Source organism: Cervus canadensis, chromosome 19, assembly GCF_019320065.1.
Source record: "Cervus canadensis isolate Bull #8, Minnesota chromosome 19, ASM1932006v1, whole genome shotgun sequence".
Taxonomy (NCBI): domain Eukaryota; kingdom Metazoa; phylum Chordata; class Mammalia; order Artiodactyla; family Cervidae; genus Cervus; species Cervus canadensis.
The window spans coordinates 55,915,644-55,936,791 of NC_057404.1; the positions used below are offsets into that span (position 1 = coordinate 55,915,644).

General features: G+C 43.5%; 1 protein-coding gene across 4 annotated transcripts in view; it reads right to left on the reverse strand.

Moving 5' to 3' along the window:
- Positions 1–2,302: 2,302 nt before the first annotated feature.
- Positions 2,303–21,148, reverse strand: part of SEC24D (SEC24 homolog D, COPII coat complex component) — a 111,957-nt gene continuing 93,111 nt past the window's right edge. For all 4 annotated transcript variants that reach the window (XM_043438807.1, XM_043438804.1, XM_043438805.1 and 1 more), the window contains exons 14-23: positions 20,796–20,912; positions 19,916–20,086; positions 18,566–18,662; positions 18,286–18,431; positions 17,305–17,443; positions 16,435–16,553; positions 11,246–11,425; positions 9,209–9,400; positions 6,866–6,955; positions 2,303–3,133 (exon numbers count right to left, since the gene is read on the reverse strand). In XM_043438807.1, the coding sequence (XP_043294742.1) occupies positions 2,993–3,133; positions 6,866–6,955; positions 9,209–9,400; positions 11,246–11,425; positions 16,435–16,553; positions 17,305–17,443; positions 18,286–18,431; positions 18,566–18,662; positions 19,916–20,086; positions 20,796–20,912 (1,392 nt within the window). In that variant the 3' untranslated portion in view covers positions 2,303–2,992. The remainder of the gene's footprint in view (positions 3,134–6,865; positions 6,956–9,208; positions 9,401–11,245; positions 11,426–16,434; positions 16,554–17,304; positions 17,444–18,285; positions 18,432–18,565; positions 18,663–19,915; positions 20,087–20,795; positions 20,913–21,148) is intronic.

The window sequence follows — 21,148 nt, forward strand, 5'->3', positions numbered from 1 at the left end:
CCTACTGTGGTAACAATGAAATGGTTGTTAATTGTCAGCCAGGAGTGCTAGGCAGAAGCTGCCTCACTGAAGCCACAGAGTCTTTGTGGGGTAAACTTCTTAGATAAACGCAACTGACAACTTCTGCAGAAGGATTAATTTTTGTGTTAACAAGGTTATACTTCTACTCTGTACTGCTGCCCTATGAGACTGCTACCTTTCAGTTAAGGTCACCACAGAAACAGAAAATAGGTTTACATTCCCCTGACTTGCATAAAATGTTAATAGGCCCCAAGGCCAGATAATGTACAAGACCTTCATAAGCAAAGAATATGCAGAAAACACCCTGGTTTTGTGAAGGACAAGCTGATGTAATGTTAAACTATCTTCCCCTTAGAGATGTACTAACTTAGGGTATAAAAGCCATGGTAAAAAATAAAGCATTGCCAAACCCTGCCAGTCCCTGCTGCACCCCCCGTCTGGTCTCTCTCTCTCTCTCTCCCTCTCTCCCTCGCAGACTTGGCCCTATCAAGGCTGGTCTCACATCTCTCTCTCTCGCCGATGCCGTTCATCCCGAGGGTACCCCCTGGATCCTGCCGAGGCTGGACCCCGGCAGGGTGACAGTATACAGCCTTGACATACTCTTTGCCCAATTTTGAACCAGTGTGTTGTTCCCTGTCCAGTTCTAACTTTTGCTTCTTGACCTTCATACAGGTTTCTCAGGAGATAAGTAAGGTGGTCTGGTATTCCCATCTCTTTTAAAGAATTTTCTACAGTTCATTGTGATCCACAGAGTCAAAGGCTTTAGTGTAATGAATGAAGCAGAAATAGATGTTTTTCTGGAACTCCCTTGCTTTCTCCGTGATCCAACAAATGTTGGCATCTTGATCTCTGGTTCCCCTGCTTCTTTGAAACCCAGCTTGTATTATATACATCTGGGAGTTCTTGGTTCACATGCTGCTGAGGGATTTTGAGCATAACTTCACTAGCATGTGAAGTAAGTACAACTCTGTGGTAATTTTATCATTCTTTGGCATTGCCTTTCTTTGGGATTAGAATGAAAACTGACCTTTTCTAGTCCTGTGGCCACTGCTGAGTTTTCCAAATTTGCTGACATATTGAGTGCAGCACTTTAACAACATCATCTCCTAGGATTTTAAATAGCTCAGCTGGAATTCCATCACCTCCACTAGCTTTGTTCATACTAATGATTTCTAAGGCCCACTTGACTTCATACTCCTGGACGTCTGGCTCTAAGGAGTGACATGTAATCACAGATGAAATCCTTAGCCATTTCAAGCTTGTTTCTTCATCTGTGAATGGGGCTAATAAGATGATTATGGTTACTGTGAGGAATGAATGTGGAGATGTTCACAGAGCAGCCAGTGCAGTTCTTGGGACCTTGTATGTATTCAGTGTACTTTCAGTTCAGTTCAGTCCAGTCGCTCAGTCGTGTCCAACTCTTTGCGACCCCATGAATCGCAGCACGCCAGGCCTCCCTGTCCATCACCAGCTCCTGGAGTTTACTCAAACTCATGCCCATCGAGTCAGTGATGCCATCCTGTCATCTCATCCTCTGTCGTCCCTTCCTCCTCCTGCCTCCAATCCCTCCCAGCATCAGGGTCTTTTCCAATGAGTCAACTCTTCGCATGAGGTGGCCAAAGCATTGGAGTTTCAGCTTCAGCATCAGTCCTTCCAATGACCACTCAGGACTGATCTCCTTTAGGATGGACTGGTTGGATCTCCCTGCAATCCAAGGGACTCTCAAGAGTCTTCTCCAACACCACAATTCAAAAGCATCAATTTTTCGGCGCTCAGCTTTCTTCACAGTCCAACTCTCACATCCATACATGACCACTGGAAAAACCATAGCCTTGACCAGATGGACCTTTGTTGGCAAAGTAATGTCTCTGCTTTTTAATATGCTATGTAGGTTGGTCATACTTTCCTTCCAAGGAGTAAGCGTCTTTTAATTTAGCTCTTATTAATTACTCACGTCACTGACATCAGAGTTGAAGAGGAGAGAGAAGGATACCTGTGTCACACCACTCAAAGCTACTCTCCTAGGTTTATGTATATTCATTAATAATGGTCCTGTTTTATTTATTTTGCTCACCAAGACACACTGGAGAACTTTTAAATTGCTTTTCTTGAGTACACTGTCTGACATGGCTTTATTTATTTACCTAATTCTTCCCAACTCACCCCCAAAACTTAGTTTTTTAGTGATCCATCCATCCAACTTTTTCCAAGACACTTTAACTACCACTCTCATTTCTTTTAAAACCTCAAAATACCTAAATAATGAATTCTACCTGGTAGGTAAGAGCATATGAAGTAATTTATTGATACTGGTTAAGATCCGTTATATACAGGTAGAAACCATCAAAATTGTACAGGGAACCATGAAGAATATTGATAAAGACAGTTTTACAGACAAAACAACTGGAAAATAGTCTTAACATACACAACATGTAATTATGAAAAAAACGTAGAACACAAATTGTTCCACAAAATAGATTCCAAGGTTATTTAAAAGTCTGCTATGCAAACCTTAAGTTGAAAAATGTTCAATGGGGTTATACTGTTTTTAAAAAATTAAGAATAATGTAAAAATTAAGTTTTTTTTTATCCCTTACTGTAAATGGGAGAGGAACTGAGACAACTTTTTACCCCAAATCTATACATTTTGAAAAATAATTTATATGTCCAGCACAAAGAAAGAAAATTGAGAATGTTTACAGTTTTGTAAACTATGCCTTTCATGAAATGCAAACTGCATAATTTTTTTAAAATTGTGCAATCAGAAATAGACTGTTCCCTTTAAGGTACAATTGTACCTCAATTGGCTTTATACCTGAGCACCAAAGCTGAAGTTCTAAAATGCCGTCTTGGAAAGCTATTCTGAAAATGAGCAAGAAATCAAAACTAGACTGTTACTATCCGGAGAATTAGGCACCAAGAAGGAGAGTGTCTCCTTAGAAATGCAGTATTAACAATAGAGCAGTTTCCGTTAATTAAGCAGCTGACAGATCTCTTTGTGAACACAACAAAGGAAATCCACGTAGGATGATCCTCCATAAAGTCCTTTGTCTTCTACCAGGAACTGTCGGAAAACCATTTCTGGCTGTTCTCGCTGCTTTACTATCGTCAGCTAAAGAAGAAAACAACAAGGCAGCCGGTTATAAACATTTTCCAAATGTGGCTCAATTTTGTATGCTTTGGTTCCACCAGAATTACATGTCTGTCTATGAGGCCTTGGAGGAGGATAGGAAAGTGCCTGTTACCCAGGGTGGAGAGAGGCGTTGAGCACAAAGCCACAAAAATCAAGACATGTGAGTGGCAACAATGAAACACAAGCAGAATGCCATGGAAATGGCTTCACAATGGCAGTGACTCGCTGAACTTTAGAGGACAGGGTAGGATTTCCTTAAGGATGTGGGAGTATGGTGTTAGGGAGCAATCTACTGGGGAACCGCGTGCCAAATACACAGTCCTGGATGGCAGGTAAATTAGCACACACTTCTAGAAGTCAGTGGGAGGTAACGAGTTTGGGTTTTTGTAGGAAATGTGATTCAGTGAAGGTGATGAAGGTGCATAGTGTTCATTAAGGGGATGAGGGAAACGAGACAGGAAGCAGCTAGAAGCATCTAATGTGGGAGACAGTCAAGACCTGAATGAGGCAGTGTAGCTGCAAAGGAGACAGATGAAAAAGATAATGTTCTTAAACTGAAATTAATCTTAAAATATTCAAAATAATTTTACACCGATTACATGTGGAAATGGTAATATTTTGGATAAGTTAATAAAACCTTATCAAAATTGTCATTTATCATTTTAATTGTGGCTGCTACAAAGCATAGGATTAATGTGCAGCTTGCATTATCGGACAGTGCTGCTCTAGAGGGAGAGACCTGTGGGGAGGAAGCCCAGAAAAAGGTAGTTTGTCATGAATACTCTCAGCTCTTCTGTTGACCCACTTACTCACTTCTACTTCAAGAAGTTAAAGCAGACAATCAGAATGGTCAGAATTTGATATCTATTGAGCTGTGTGTGTGGTTAATGGAGACAGATGTGCAAAACATTGTCTCCATCTACCACCTGTATAATTAAGAAGAACCAGGGCATCTTCTCTCACTTCCTTCTGCCTGGTGAAACCACCCAAAGTGCCTGCTGCTACCAGCTTCACACCAGCGAGGAAGGCACGTTCCATATCGTCTGGGTGCAGCTACCGTTTTGAGCCGGCTAGTCCCATGTGGATACGGACACACGTGACGTCTTGGCCGGTCCGTGCCAGGCCCTGGGAGCTGACACTGGAACAGCGGTGTGCAGTCATATCCCATCTGACGGGGGGAAAGAAACTAGCCCCTCTCGTGGGAACATGGCCATGGAGTTTAAAGCGTGCATCCTGGTGAGTCTGAAACCAAAGTAGTTTTCTCGAAAAGAGAAATTTACACAAGTAAATTGTCTTCTCCACCTTTTCCCAGGTGCCGCTAAGACTCTACCATTGTCTGTTATGGGAACACCAATGTGGGTTTGGCCTCAGACAGCTCAGGCTGAGACTGGGCAGAATAAAAACACCATGGAGGGAAGGATTTGAGGCCCTAATTTCCTTAGAATTTAATTGTTCTATGGAAATTAATGGAAGTTCATATTGCTCATCTGGGGGGTACTGCCATTCATGTATTTATTTTTTGGTTTAAATGTAGTGGTCACTGTAAAACCTCCTCTGATGTGTGCATCTGGCCATAATCTGAAGTAGGAAATAGAAGAGGGAATGAATTTCAACCTTGGAAGGAACTCATCTTTAAGGTAAAGGAATTAATATCCTGCTCTTGCATTTGAGTCTCTACAAAGCTAGATCATCCAGGACGTGGTGGAAAGTCTCTGCATTTAGAGAAGTGGTGGATGTGGCGTCTTGATGCACTGGTAGTCTCATGGGTACACCACACACGTCAGAGGAGAAAGTATATTGGGAGGGACTGGGAATCTGTGTGTTATTCCCTCCGATTCCATAGGGAGGGAAGCAGCTCTGGGGTGCAGGGGTGGGGAGGGGAGAGGACTGTAAACCGGTCACTGCTGGTCTGCACCCCAGGTTCCTGTGTGCCCTCTCTGTGGAAGGACTGGTCAACCCAACTGGTCTACATGGGATATTCTCTGGGCCATGTTACCAGTGCTTACAGAACTATTGTACTTCAAAATGCATTTTCATCTCTCACATTGCCTGTTTCACAGGGCACAGATAAATGACGGCAGTGATCAGCAGTATGCTGAAGGACGGGAGAGCGCCGGGGGTATAACTCAGGAGAACGCAGCTCGTCCTAAGGGGCAGATGAATGAAGAGAAGCCAAATGAAAAAGGTCAGTGAGAAAGAATCAGGAGAGTATGATGTCTTGAAAGCGGACAGAAGAGAAAAACTGAGGAAAGCAGTAGTACTCGGTCCTGCAAAGGGGTGGAGAATAAAATGTCTTTAGCAGTTTGGCAGTTCAGAGAACACTGGAGATGGGAAGAAGGAAATTACAAGCAGTTACTAACATTTCAGGAGGCATGGTGGTGTAATGCCTGCTATGCTTCTAGTGTTCAGTACAAACTTGGGGGATAAAAAGGGAAAGCAAGCAGCGTCTTGGAGAAGCAGCAGCTTCAAAGAAGGAAGATGTGAAAACAGCTTGTAAACTGGAAAGGAGCCAGTGGGGAGGGAGGATTCTAGGAAACACAAGAGGAAGAAGAGATACTTTGGAGCTTGGAGAACCATGAGCAGAGCAGGACTAGAATTTCAGTAAAGCATTTGGTTTAGGTAATCTGGGAATACACTGATAGAAATCTTTTTTTTTTTGTTCTCCCACAAATGTCAGACTGCCAACAGTGAGGTCTAAGAGGGCTGATTCTCTGAAAAACTAACTAGCATAATCGAGAAGGTAGCAATGCCTTCTGGTTTGATTTTGCTATCCTTGTCCCTTTTCTCCTCCTAGTCAGTCTGGACTCTTTCAAAGATACAAAGACTCTTTAAATGCGTTTTCATTTCCTTTGTGTGATCCATTTTCAAAGGCTGGAGAAAAAGATGTAAAACCAAGTGCACTGGACTGAACAGCCAGGACAGGCCTGTGTCTGTCGTGACCTAGCTGTGCGCCCTGACCTAGAGTGCACTCCTCCTCACGTCTGCTAAGCAGCAGGGGCAGCTGAGAGGCTGTGGGGGACCAGGCATCTCCTGGTTAGGCATTTCCTAACTTCTACTAAAGTTGACGTTTGCATGCATGCCTATCATGGTAAAGAACGTTGATATAAACTGACATAATATTTATGTTTCGGGGGAACAAGAGCCCCACAGTACCCTGGTTCTTGTAGAGGCCTGCCTGTAGCTGAGAGTTCTGCACCTCTGCAGGAAGTAGTATAGTAATAGACCACCGTCATCTGTACATTCCAGGCAACACTACTGTTGAGCTTGAAAAGGAAGACAGGGGTGAGTACTTGGCACTTAGCAACAAGGCATAATTTTCCTGACTTAACAGACATTTTAAATTCTTTTACTCACACTCAAAAAAAGCTTGGAAAGACTAAGATAACATAATTTTTCAGAGATAATAAATCAAAAGCTATAAAAGTCAAATGTAACAAATTATTTTATACTTCTATAATTTTAAGCATTGAAGGAAAAGTCATTTCAAAGACTTAATAATATCAATTGTTTCTAAGTTAATACTTAGTAAGATAACCCTTAGTTAATGCATGGTGATAGTTATTTTTGTATGTGTGTGGTTGACAGGTAGGTAGGTATACTCAGAGATTGTGAGTTTTCTTCAGAAGTCATGTTATAAAAATATAGGCCACGCGTTTTAAAGTCTGTAAGGAAATCAGAACACTTGAAGAAAGAAGAAAATCTCATTCTTACCTTCATTGAATATGGCCGCTTTTGTTGGATAATACCCATTATCATTCTGAGTGTTTGTGAGTATGGATTTCCCACCTCAGGCAATAATGTCTAAATTTAAGGAAAATAAAATTTAAGTTTCAGTACAACATTTAGCTAGAAGCAGAATGAGATTATTAGAATGTTAAAGTTAAAAAACATCCTTCCAAGCTGTTGGCTTAGTTCATTTACCTAAAAACAAAACATGTGAAATAAAAATGCGTTAAAAATGATTCAGCATAATTTGACACAAACAGTATATGATTTTTGCAAAGAATGTCAACTCACCATGGTTTTAATTCCTTTGCAAGATAGATATTTCAAGGCTGTGTTATGAGAGAAGGATGTAGTTCACTCCTTTAGTGGGTCAGCGGCAGGACCCTGAGGCATTACCCCACGTGGAAAATGCCATCCAAATACCACTGTGCCAACATTCAAACAAACCACCAAATGCTAACTTCTCAGAGGGAATGTAGCCTTTTAGATTTCCCTGAAATCAGGGTGATGGTATATAAGAGAGAGTACCCATTGCATGTGGCCCCTGGGGGCCATGAGAGGTCTGGACTTAGATTTCTCTCATTAAGACAGTAAATGTTAATGCGTACTTCTAAGCAAGGAGATACCAAGAGCTAAGACAACATCTGTGAGTTAGCCACTGGAAAAGTGAACTGGAACATTTTACCAAAAAGTCACACATCTCAGGAAAAGATCATAGCCAGTATTTTTCACAGGAGTTGTTAAAAAAAAATGGCAAGAAATTCATTATTTATATTCACATTCCACACCCTCTATGTATTCTCTTGACATTTAAGACTATTTTTTTTTATTTTCATTAAAAAAAAACCATAAAGTAAGTATACTTTATGTATATGTCTCAAAGCGCCAACTGCCTCTAAAAAGAAAGCAATATTTGTTTTTTTGTCTTACTTTTTGAAGAAGGTTGAGAAGAAATATGATGACATAAGCACAAAACTAGCAATCTGTTGCTTTGTGGTGGACAGACTTTGGCTACTTCATACGTATGTTCAACAAACATGCATTAACAGTTATTTTATATGTGAAATTTAAATTTAATATGTGAAACTTATATTTCATATATGAAATAAGAAGAGGCTTCCTTAAATTTTATATAAACCTTCGTCACACTCATAGTTCTTTGACCGTTGAATTTTAATTTTTAAGAAATTGCCTTTCTAATCATTCTTAATTTCAACCACATGCAAACATATTACTATTTCTAAATCTTCATCTTAAAACTAACCTCTTAATGGATACCTTTAACTTCTTTAAAAATATATTTTATTTTTTTTTTAAATATATTTTTACATTCATAATAGATATGCAGCTCTCTAAACTGATCACATATCTATTTAACCTGAAATTTTAATCTAAACTCCTCCTCCAGATGCTATGTGTCTTCCTTCATACCAGAAACTAAAGCCTTAAGCCATCTGCCAAAACGTGAGTGAGGACTCAGGGAACAAATTCTCTGCTGCATTCTGCATCTGAATTCATAAGGAATCCAGTCGAGCAGAAGAAGACAACCATCACAGCAATGGCGCTCACACGATGGTCTGCAAATGAGGTATGCAGTCAGTGTGATTCCCAAAGTATACTAGGAAAAGCAGCAATTATAGTTTAAGAGCATCATTTGTGTTCATTCCATATCAAATCTAAAATCTCTCCTGAAATAAATGAAACAGAAGGGCGCATAATTCGTTTTTGTGGGGTGGTCATATCTGTAGCTGAACGTGTATGACAGATTCTGCATCCTTGTGAATATGCAGTTCAGCACCAGGGATGAGCCCAGAGCCTGAGACCAAACTCACTTCCCACCTCTGCCACTTACTACTGAGAGAACCTGTCTCTACACCTCACTGGAGCTGTCTAGAAAATGGAAATGGCAACCCACTCCAGTGTTCTTGCCTGGAGAATCCCAGGGACAGGGGAGCCTGGTGGGCTGCCATCTCTGGGGTCGCACAGAGTCGGACAGGACTGAAGCGACTTAGCAGCAGCAGTATCTGTCTCACCGATTTGTTACAAGAATTAAATGAAACAGTGTATTTAAAGTATTTGGAGCACAGTGATTAACAAATAGGAAATGGTCTGGTAGTGTTGGCAGTCTCTATTAAAATCATATAATTTGGCTGTTGGATAATACTTTATACAAACAACTTTATGCTAGCTAATTGTTATTCATTAAAACATGAAATTCTCTTATATATAACTACAGACCTTATTGTTTTCTCTGTAATACATGGTTGCACATGAACAAAAAGCATTTAAGAATTTATTACTGCAAAACAAAGAAAAAAATATACCTACCATATCTGTGTTGACATGTGCAAGAGATGGCACGTTAAAGATCCCTTGAATCAGTTCTGGTGGGCTACTTACTCCCAACCATAAGAACATGTTTAGACCGTTCGCCAAGAGGAATATCCCTTCTTCTGAAAGACGGGTCTCAGAGCAGCGAATAGCAGCAGGTAATGTTGTGCTCTTGACATCCAGGGTGTGCTGCGAGGCAGAGGCCAGAGTCAGAGGCCCTCCTGCTCCCCCTCCTCTCACCCCCTCCCCCTCCTCCCTCGAAGTTCACATTCAACGCGTCCTTGCCCTGCGCCAGGCATCCTAGTCATCAGACAGCTATCCCCGCCTTGTATAGCTATACAGCCATTTTTTGGAGGAAAGAAAACACAGCAGGTAAATCTAAGTGTCTAGAAACTTAGACGGTGCTAAGTGCTGTGAAGCAGGGCAGCGGGATAGAGCCCTCTGGTGGTACAGTTTTACACAGGGGAGGCCAGGAGGTTTGCTAAGAAGGTAACGTCTGAGCCGGGCCGTGCGCACTCCGGATGGGGGCCTCGGGGGCAGAGGGCCTGAGGCGCAGGGCTTTCTCGGCCGTTCAGGGCTCCGCGAGGAGCCCGGTGTGGCTGGAGCAGAGAGTGAGAGAGAAATAAGCTGAGTCAGCCAGAAGGCAGGGGGGCTTCTCCGGAAAGGGGAAATCCTCAAGTGTTCTGAGGGGCGGAGGGCCATGAACCGACAGTGACTTGAGCAGCGTTAATCTAACTTCCGTGCCAAAAAGGGACTGCAGGGCCACAGGAGCCAGCGAGCAGGCTCGTCAGCAGAGGCGGCTCTGCTGGAGGCGGGGTGGTGGCAGTGGGCGTGGAAGTCTGCGTGTTCTCGGAAAGAAGAGCTGGCACGTGCTGACGGCTGCGATGTGGTGGGTGAGGACGGAGACAGCCAAAGGGTGAGCGTGGGCCTTGGGTCCTGAGGACCCGGAAGGAGAGAGGAAGACTGCCGGAGAGGAGGCCCAGCGCGCTCGGGGCGGTGCCTGGCACAGCCCACGGGGACGGGCTCCAGGCGCGCCAGCGCCGCGGAGCTCAGGGCGGTGCCGGCTGCAGACGGGAACTCGAGCGTCGGCGCAGACGGTGGCTGCCGGCCTGACTTAGGTCAGACCCCCGCAGGGCTGTGTACACAGACAGAAGCGTCCTGGGGCCTGAGACCCGGGGCCCGCACGGGAAAACGGTAAACCAGCAAAGGCGGCAGCAGGAGAGGCCGGGGAAGCAGAGAAACCGGGGAAAGAGGGCGCTCTAGAGGGAGAAGCTGTCAGATGCCGTGCCCATAGCAGAGGACTGCGAGCAGCCCACTGGGTTTATTAACATGTTGACCACCGGGACCTCGGCAAGGCGATCTTAGTAAGACCGTCATGTCCGTGTCCCCGAGGGTCCTAGCTTCTCTGGCAGAGTCCAGTTTTATCTGAACATCAACTATTTGAACGTACGTTAACTCTTCCTAACTGCACTACCAGTGAGAGCCTGGGCGTGAGCTTTGATCCAGGAGTCAGAAACCAGCCCTCGGCTGTCCCCTCTCTGATCCCGCAGTTATAACCTGCTTGCTAGGTCTCGGGGGGAAGGAGCCGAGGCAGAGAGCACGTCAGGGCTGTCTTCAGTAAAGAAGCAGAATGCATCACCAGGTAAACTCTGAGGGCATCTGCACAAGGCTCGTCAGAGCCATTCCGATTCAATGTGGTGACTATCAGGTAATTAATACACTGTCTAAAAACAAACACATGTGTGTTTATAAAAGTCCATACAGATACAGCAGTTGCCTTTCATGCCATAAAGTAGATTTCCTCAACTGAGGCTGGACTTCCTGACCATTCAGTGCCTAATCCGTCAAAGAATCCTAACCCGTCTGGGAATGAGGGCAGAGACACGGTCACCCAGCTGGAGCTGGAGCGCCCCGCCCCGAGGCCGTCTCAGGCCTGCGCGGCACGTGACACCAAAGTTTCTGGTTTAGAACAAACTAGGACTCTCTCCCAGACGTCTCTAGGAAACGCGCCACCATAACGCGCTTCCTACTTACTATGGGCAGAAGCTGCGGGTAAAAGAAGAGCTGCGAGTCAGCCACGCCCATGGTCATGACCAGCTGCCTCTGGTAGGCCCGCTCGTCCGTGGAGATCTCGGGTCTGCCGAGCAGCACGCAGTTCTTCAACAGGCTGTTCATGTACACCGGCAGGACTTTCATGGAATCCGGTAAGATCAGCTGGAAGAGAGAGACACCAGGTTCAGATGCTTGCTCTTTACTGAGAATCAAGACCCACTGCACTTTACCTGTAAAAGAGAAACATCTGCTTTCTGAGGTTGCAGAGAGGACGAAATGGCAACCCACATACATCCCCTAGAGCAGGGAAAGCAGCGCAGCTCACCGCGGGGCATGTGGTTCGGGCTATGCGTCTTACCAGCTGTACGCCTCGCGAAAATTCCGTACCCTCTCTGTTCCTCCATTTTCTCTTCTAAAATAATAGCACCTCTACTTCATGATCCTGGGGTGGTTAGGATTAAATTATTTCTAATTTGTGGAGCACTTATAGTACGGCCCATCACACAGTGTCATATACACGTTTATTAAATGAAATGTATAAATTATTTCCTAATCTGTATTACCAGCTTCTTTCTAGCTCTTGATTTCAAGAACAGCATTTCCAGCTGCCCCTGAGATCGCTCTTCCTCTGTGCTCTTCCTGCAGCTTACAGTCACAGACTCAGACACCGGAGGAGGGCTGTGTCACAGGTTCTACCCAAGCATCAAGGCCTCTGCAGAGGAATGAGCATAGTCCACGTGCAAGATGTCTAATGTGCACTGGGGATGATATGCATATAGACAGATAAACCATAATAAGGAAAATTCAAATTATAATACTGTTCAATATATATAGCAATTAAAACAGGAAATGTATTGTGACTTTATTAGGTATGTCACTAAATGATAATAGGAAAAAATCAAACTCCTACAATTCCACAAACATGTTTTTCCTCTTATGTTTCCTGTTTTAGATACTAGAGCTACTAGATGAACCCTAATTTCATTTTTTCTTTACCTTCAATTAGAACACAAATTCTCTCCATTCCTTTATAATCCACCTTTATAACCTTTAAAATCCACCTGTACCTGCTTCCTCTCCATCCTCTCTTTGGCTCATGTGACCCTCTGACTTCATTCTAACTGCCTCCAAGTACATACCATAATATGATGCTCCAAATAGTAACACAATGAAGCAATTCTAGAAACATGAGTAAAAAAATTACAAATAATTTGCCTTTTTGTTTAACCTTACCAACACAGTTTTACAAATATGGCTAAGAATCAGGAGAGATTGAGTGTCAGTTCTTTCATTTAACAGTAGGTCAATGAACAACAAAACATCCAAAAGAAAAGCATATACAGGAGATAGGTAACCTGCAAATATAAATATCTGGTCTATAAATTCATGATTTCTTTTTAGCTTTCTATTTTAACGAAGAAAAAAAAATATACACTTAACAGAACACATGCTGAAAAGAAAATTTCCCTTACGGCTCTGTTATTAATAGGATTTATTCCTCAAATCTCTTTATTATTGCTTCCCATGATCTTCTAAGTAAGAAATATGTAAGACAGAACTTTCTAACTGAGTAAGGAAAATATATTTTAGAACAATTCTACTTTGCAGTTTGTTTTTCCTCTCAACTTTTATCTCCTTTCAAAAAAACCAAAGACAGTTAGATAAATGCATGTTTCCTCATGTGAGGAAACGCTCTTAGAATTTCTTCTCTAGCATAAGCTTTTTTTTTTTAATTGAGAAATAATGTTTAACATTATATTAGTTTCAGGTATATAATATAATAATTGATACTTGTATATATTGTGAAATGAAAACAATTCTAGTTAACATCATCACCATAAAAGTTACAGAATTTTCCTGTGATGAGAACTTTTTAATATTTACTCTTGGCAACTTTCACACATGCAATACAGTATCATTAACTAGAGCAGCTATGCTGTGCATCATATCTCCGTTACTTGCTTATTTTATAACTGGAAGTTTGTACCTTTTGAGCCCCTTCACCCATTTTGCCCACCCTCCACACCTTCCTGCAGCCACCAATCTCTTTTCAGTATTTGAACTTGGTTTTTGTCTTTTAGATTCCCCATATAAGTGAGACCATATGGTATTTATCTTTCTATGACTTATTTCACTTATTTAGCAAAAAGTATTTTTATTTGACAGCATTTGGTACTGGAATATGTTTTAAGCCAAGGAAAATTAGGATTAAAAAAAAAAAATTACGATCTAAGGACACAAACCATGGTCATTGGAGCCAAGTGGCTCCAGGGCTATTTCTGGGCTAATTACCACCAGTTAGGCATCTTACCTGTTATGGATTAAAAATGTTCTTAGATCCCCATAGAGAAGCATGTATGTACAGTTTTTAAATATTATCTTGCAATTCACTGGCTGTTTCTTATTAATAAGGTCATATTAAGACAGTTTAGAAATTTGTTGCCCTAAATACCACAAAGAGCTGGGCCTGGCCCGTGATGACACTTTCAGGACTAAAAAGTCTGATTAGAGGAGACTATGGAGGGCAGAAGGAATAGAACAGAGAATGAAAGTAAGAAGGAAATTTTGTGATGAAGAAAAATGAGTTAAAGTGAAAGAAAACAGATAGTCAATGTTTTTGAGGTAGGGAAGAAAATGTGGTAACAGAGCAGTACTTAAAACCTTTCCTTGCCTCCCTGATCCTCTCCATAAATAGTGAAATTACTCCTGGGAAGAAAAGGTGTGAGTGAGGAGGGAGTGCAAATTCACATGAGTCCAGTTTGTCTGAATTTGGAGAACTCTGTGCTTTGGGTTTTGAAGTAACTGGTGTGGTAATGGAAAAAAAAAAACACTGTTACTTTCCAGTTAAGGTGATGCGACTCACCTCCTGCAGTCAGTGTACTCCCATATGATGTCATGTATTTAAGTTTGGGACAGTGCGTTGTTATATTTAATGAAAAAGGGAGCTACATTGCTTATGTAAGCTTAAAAAATTGTTTTAATGTTGTTTTAAATTATATGTCTTAACTCAGCATCTATCCTATGACCTGCAGAATGGGTGCCTCCTTAAATTTTGCACCTTAAGCTCCTCTTTTGCAACATCTTGTGCTGGCTCTGGCAATTCAGTAAAAGCATATCTCCTGAGGTCCAGTACATATAATGCAAGTACACAGCTCCTTAACAGTCTTGCTTGGATCAAGGAAACTTTGGGCTCTGTAGTATTGAATAAAACAGTGGAATTCCTTTACAGATTTCTCCATGGAAATTATTTCTTGCAAATGAACTATGGAAAGACCATCAAATTTGAAGTTACATTCTTTGAGAAGAACCTCAAGTCTAGCCATTCTGTTAAATAATGGTGTATTTTAATATATCATTGTTACTAACAGTATTATCATCTCTACATTTCCCCTATTCCCTGATGGAAAAAGGTATAGCTGAAATGTGCTAATGGAGAAAGAAAAATCTCCAAAAGAACAGGACTAATCTTTATCTACTTTTTTCAGAAACAGACTGGCATCAGAATGCTGTCACTCCAGAAATAAACTGTGCAAACAGATGATCTAGTAAGTAAAGGCAAAGCTTATAACTTTAAACCAGAAGGAACCGACCAGTTTTATTTCTTCCCTTAAGTAGGCAACAGATTTGTTTTTAACGTAAGGTTTTTTTGAATCCAGTTGTTTTAGCAAATAGACTTCCTTAGAGCTCACTAACTGTACCTGTTCTTCTTCAGCAAGTCCTCCTGACATGTGAGACACTCCAGACACAGAGCAATGTTTCCAGAGCTCCAAAACAGTGAGACTGGGGGGTACAGTGGTCCTGGCTGGACTGTACCCAGGAGCTCCTGGGGGGCTCTGTGTAGGATGCTCCAAAATGGGACTGACGCTGAGTTTACTGAAGAGGCAAATCCTCTGAATAACAAAGAGGGCTGACTCACACAGATCTAAGAGTTGCTTCTGTGATATCAGCAGGAGATGAAGAATGGATGGCTACTTTAATCCCTCTGGACAACAAAGGAATTTCTGTAAAAAGTCCAAACTAATAATGATCTTTTAATTTCCTGCATTACCCAGATTATGAATTTGGCCCCCAGATGTATCTCTACTATTGTTGTTGCTGAAGGGTTGCGTTAGGTGGACTTTCAAGTGTCACTGTGAACACGAATTAACCAGAAAGTCTCCCACCTGTTGCCATCTTCTTTGATTCTGTGTTCAGATGTTCAATACAGCTATGAAAAATGGCATCTAGCTATGATGGGAAAGATTACGAAAAAGAGAACAGATACAAAAATAAATGTGGGCCTGAGGTTCTGCGTTTTTTTTTCTTTTGTTTTTATGAGTCAGATTTATTTAAAAGACCTTCTAAAATTTCAAGTTATTAGCCAACTTTTTTCAAAACTCTTCATACCTATTACTAATTTTTTGTTTTTTGGCTGTGCAGCATGGGGATCTTAGTTACCCAGCCAGGGACCAAACCTGTGCCCCCTGCAGTGAAAGCATGGAGTCCTAACCACTGGACTGCCAGGGAGTTCCCTATTATTAACTATTAAATACAAAGAACTTTAGAATTTGTAAATTGTGTTTATAAAATATAGATAAGTCATTTCTGCCATTAGCTCGTGTCAACTTTGATTGTTAATATATCCAAAAAGTATTTAAGCTTCCCCATTTCACAATGTAATATTCATCTTCATATGCAAAAGAAAGCCTGATTTATATTGACATTTCTTACATATAACATTCTTTCGTTTTACATAATGTAGTGACTGTCAGCACAACATGCACACACATTTTGAGGTTCATGCATGTTGTAAGGCCACTAAGTTGTTTAATGTTGGCTGTAAAAATACCATGGGCTTCCCTGGTGGCTCAGCTGGTAAAGAATCCACCTGCAATGCAGGAGACCTGGGTTCGATCCCTGGGTTGGGAGCATCCCCTGGAAAAGGGAACGGCTGCCCACTCCGGTATTTTTGCCTGGAGAATCCCATGAACAGAGGAGCTGGGTGAGCTACAGTCCATGGGGCTGCAGAGTCTGACATACCTGAGCGACTTTCACACATAAAACACCATGGTCCCCCCAGTGGCATCCTCAGTCTTCTTGGTTACAGTTCACTGGGCAGCATCTCAGTGCCCAGACGACAGAGGCAGCAGAGCGCGGCATGAGCAAGTCCCGGAAGACAGCAGGTGACTTACCTGGCTGGCTGCAGACGGACTAGCACAGTTCTTCCGGTAACAGGCCAACATGTGGGCAGTCTGGTTAACCAGAATTTCCCGAATGACCTTCAAGGGTTGGTGTAGAACTGCTTTAAAAGCTGTTTGCACAAAACAATGAAAAGGGCGCAAAAAGTTTAGCTCAGAAATGGAGCCCTCCAAATAATAAAAGAACAAATTGCTATTATCTTCAGACCCCTCAGCTAGGAATAACAGCATTTTTAAATGTTAAAGTCATTGGATAAGGCTCTCCTCTTGATAAATATGGTTTAGCCAATGGAAAACAACAGCCTACCTATAACAAAAGGCAGGAAATCAGTCCAGATTCTTCCTCAGAATATTAGAAATAGGACTCTACTCAGAGAAAAGCAAGACCAGTTCACCATCTCAGATGCTCTGAACTCCTACAGGCTGGACTGCTCTTCTGAAGCTCAGTGTAGAATTTCAGCTGGGGTTTGGGGCAAGGAGGGGAGAAGGAGCCAGAAAACACCTCGGGCCCCTACCATTTCCTAATTATCTCGGTAAGGGTAATCCAGTTCAGTCTCATGTGAGGGACCCTATTTTTCCATTATCTCCCTGTGCCAGAGGGCACAGCACACCATCCTGAGTCTCAGGATCACCTTTGTCAATTTCAACTCTGTCGCCCTGGGAAGGACTCAGTGTTCTGCTTATTTGTCTAGAGCTAGAAATGCTGACTCTTATTCTTTACCCTCTGTTTTTATAAATTCTGAATTTACCCACCAGAAGGCTACACAATCCCAAGACCTGTTAGCTACTAACTTGGTTTAACCCACAAGGCTGCCTGAACCACTAAGCAAGGTACTCTGCACCCCAGGATTGGCAAAGAGTTACCTGACTTGGCGAAAAAGTTGACGAGGGCATCTGTCTCGCAGCTCTTATAGAGATCCGCCAGCTGGGAGCTGCAGTTCAAGGCCAGGTTGTGAATCCGAAGTCGTCTCTGACCGCCGACGGTTGTGTAGAGCACGGCGCACTGCAGAGGCAACATTGCGGGCGCGTGTTTCCTGGTGAGCACGTCCACCCAAGCTAGCCTGCTCTTCCTTACGTGCACATTTCGCTGGTTTAAGCTTAGGTTTTAATGGGGCTGTTCACATGTAAATACCTGTTTGCGTTTCCACAGCTAGGCTACACTTCCTAGCTTTGATTTTATTGCCAGGGATTCAGGTCCAGAAATAATACCTTCACATTATCATAGTCCTACTCCAGGCTCACTTCACCCAGAAAGAAACAGCAAGCTCTGGTGACAGGTTTTATACTAATGATAAATATATACATTTTGATAATGTGAACAAGTAACCATTTCCCCATTTCTGTGATTTTAAAATACATATTAATTACTAGAGTTCTTCCTCAATTTGATGTCAACCTCTCCCTTCTTTGAGGGTGATACTGTTGTCTGAAAACTGACCATTAGGATTTCTCCTGTTTTATGTCACAGTCTCCGTGGCTTCTAGTTAATCTTACTTGCTACAAAGCCATGTCCTGTGGACACTTGCTTCTGCCATGATGACCCGTCTCAGCACAGTGTCCGGCGCATGGCAGGGGTGCTGCAAACCCGGGGACTGGGGGCCAATGCCTGTCATCTGACCTCAAGTTTGTGGGCTCTCATGCAAACACTCCATTGACATCATTACTTCCAAGAAACAGCACAGGAATCAGAGTGTGCAGAATAAGCCACAGAGCCCTCCAATCTAGTGCCTTCCACCTTTGGACTTCCTTCTGGAAAGACTGGCACAGCCGATGGTCCTGGGAGTCTCCCCAGTGATCACTGTCAGTAACAAACTAAGCAAAAGCCAGGTGTCCACTCTGAGTCACCTGAATCAAGGCCCCGGTGTCTTCACTGAGCTTGTCATCATGCTTGAACTCCACGGTCACGGCTTTGTCACAGTCGATGGCTGCCATCTCTACGTCGGTGGTGTTGTTCATATAAATGCCGCCAAAGAAGTCAGTGGCTCTGAAACCTGAGGAGGAGGAAGGAAAATGAAAATTTTGTTTCTCCTTATTTTACTGTCGTTTTCTTTGTTGGCCTGTTGTTAGTTTCAAGAGGAAGCACTTATACATCAGAGACCAGAAAACCAGTATAAACGGAAAGTACCTGTGCTGGTACGAACCCGCATGATAGCATCAAATCCTATTTTCTTCTCAATATCGTTTCTGAGGTCATTCAAAAACTGCTGGCTGTCCAAGTGCATCTAAAAAATAAAGGACAATCATGTCCACCAGGTGGCGGTAAAATACTGAAAACAATTCTATTAAAAAAAAAAATCTTGATTAAAACCTAGTTTATCCAGAAATCTTAGGGTTCAGAAAGCCCTTTCAATGTTATTTCATTTGTGATCTTTGATCTTATCAAATCCCTTAGCTAGTTAACAATATAAGTACGTAGCTATGCAATTAAAAATAATTGCATTCATCAAAATAAAGATGATGAACATTTGTGACATTTGTTGGGGGAACACTCGTTCCTACTCCATGTTTCCATGTGGGGGTACACACACCAGAGGCGCCTCCTCACCCTTTCTCAGGTGAGGGCAGGTGACCTCTGAGTTTGGGACAAGGAGCCGGGCGGGCAGAGGTTAGCCTCTTCTGCAGCCTCTGGGGTGGGGGGCAGCCTGCAGGAGGCACGCACAGCCTGGCCCTCAATATTGGAGCTTGCAAGGGCCAGGGGTCCAGGAGACGCTTCTATCTGCGCCCACCCTGTGTCTGGTGGTCTCTGTCTCTCCGAGGGGAAAAGAGCAGCAAGTCCCACAGACCTGGGTCCCTTCCAGTGCTGACATTTCTGACCATCTCTTGACTCTCAGTTCAGGCTTGGAAGAGAGGGGGTACAATGAACTGACCCCTTCAAACCATAGCAATTTAAAACCAACACATGGTCACTTTAAAAAGCAATCTTAAATATACTGAATATAAACTTTTGCATAACATATAAACATTTTATAGAAAATATTATTTCCCTTCAACAGGGAAGCTTACACAGTGATATTCAAACCTGAGGCTGAATGAGCTCAATCTGTTGCCATACCTTAGGACGCAGGAGAGCAATTTTTTTTCTGTAATTTTAAAAAAAACTTCTTTGATTGGAGGATGATTGCTTTACGATACCGCACAACACCGTGAATCAGCCGTCAGTATGCTTACACCCCCTCGGACCTGAGCCCCCACCCACCCCGCGTCTCCCCCTCCAGGCCATCAGAGCCCGGGCTGAGCGCGCTGGGCCCCACAGCAGGCCCCGCCGGCCGCGTGTTTCACGCGCGCTCGTGTGTCTATGCCAGTGGCACTCCCCCATTTCGTCCCGCCCTCTCCTTCCCCTGAAAGCAATTCTCAGCCACCGGTCCGTCCTCTGCCCTCGGCTCGAGAGTTCACGTTTGTCGGTTGCCCACGAGGGGGCGCAGCTTTGAGGTCCAAGCGGCAGGAGGAACCCGGGGAACAGACGGCGGGCATTTACCTGGAAGCCGTTGTATTTGTAGAGCGTGCCCCCCGTGAGCTGGGGCACGAGCCCCAGGGAGGCCACGTCCACGTACTGGCTGGGGAAGAGGAAGAGGGTCACGCAGCAGCCGTGAGCCACGCAGTCTTTGGCCAGAGAGTCGTAGACGTTGGTCTGAGGCTGGAAAAGGATCTGAAGGAAAGGGCGCACAGAGGGGGAATGAAGCCCGCAGAACGTTTCTGCTGTTAGCGTCCACTGCGTCCTCCGGGCTGAGGAAGCGGGCCGCGGTGTGCCCAGGGGGGCGGCTGTCAGCGCCCCGTGTGCCAGGCGTGCGCCACGTCAAGTGCACGCACGTGCGTGGGTCATCGGACCCCGACTCCAGGGACGCTGACGCCGCTGCCCTCCCTGCACAGGCCGAGACAGGCGCCTGTCCGGGGTCGCGGGGCCCCGGCTGGATGCCCGTCTCACAGTTCACCCTGCGCCCTGACTGGGTCCCAGGGCAACAGCTCAGAGGGTTTGAGCAAAGCGTATTCTGAGCCCCGGGCACGCCAGGACTGCCGTCCGAGGGGGCTGTCCATCACACTCACCCTCTACCTGACCTTTCTGCATTTCCCCCCATTTCTCCCCTCCTCTTAACAGTCTTACCAAGCAGTGTCTTACATGAGTTATACATGAAAAAGCTTGAGATTTTATCTTAATGTAGATCAGATATCCCTTTCCCTAGGAATATACAGTTTCCTAAAGTATTTACAATTCACAGTCTTCCTTACAATGTACAGTACCCCGGATTTATACATTTAACTTTGCCCCCTTTCCTACACAAATCACACATGCCCTATCTCTTTATTCCCTTGTAAGAACTGACATATGGACATTTCAAAGGGCAGCTGTTTACATATACCTTTTCTTTGTCCGTATTAATCATTTTTTTGTCATCTCTATTTTTGAGTTTCCCTGGTGCTTCTGCAGTTGGCAAAGAGGAATGGAAGATGAACAGCTTCCCAGGACAGTCTGCTGCCTTTAAAAAAAAAAAAAAAAAGACTTCGGTAGGAAAGTTTTATAGTAAGGGACTCTGAAAAATAAAATATAAGTCCTTTCTATGAGCTGAGCACTGTATACATCTCATTAATCCTCACAATAACCTTGTGCCTTATATAGACTGGGAAACAGGCTCAGGGAGGCTGAGAGATCTGCTTCAAGTCAAACAACCTGTAAATGAAAGAGACTATAAATATGCATACATCGGCTGCACTG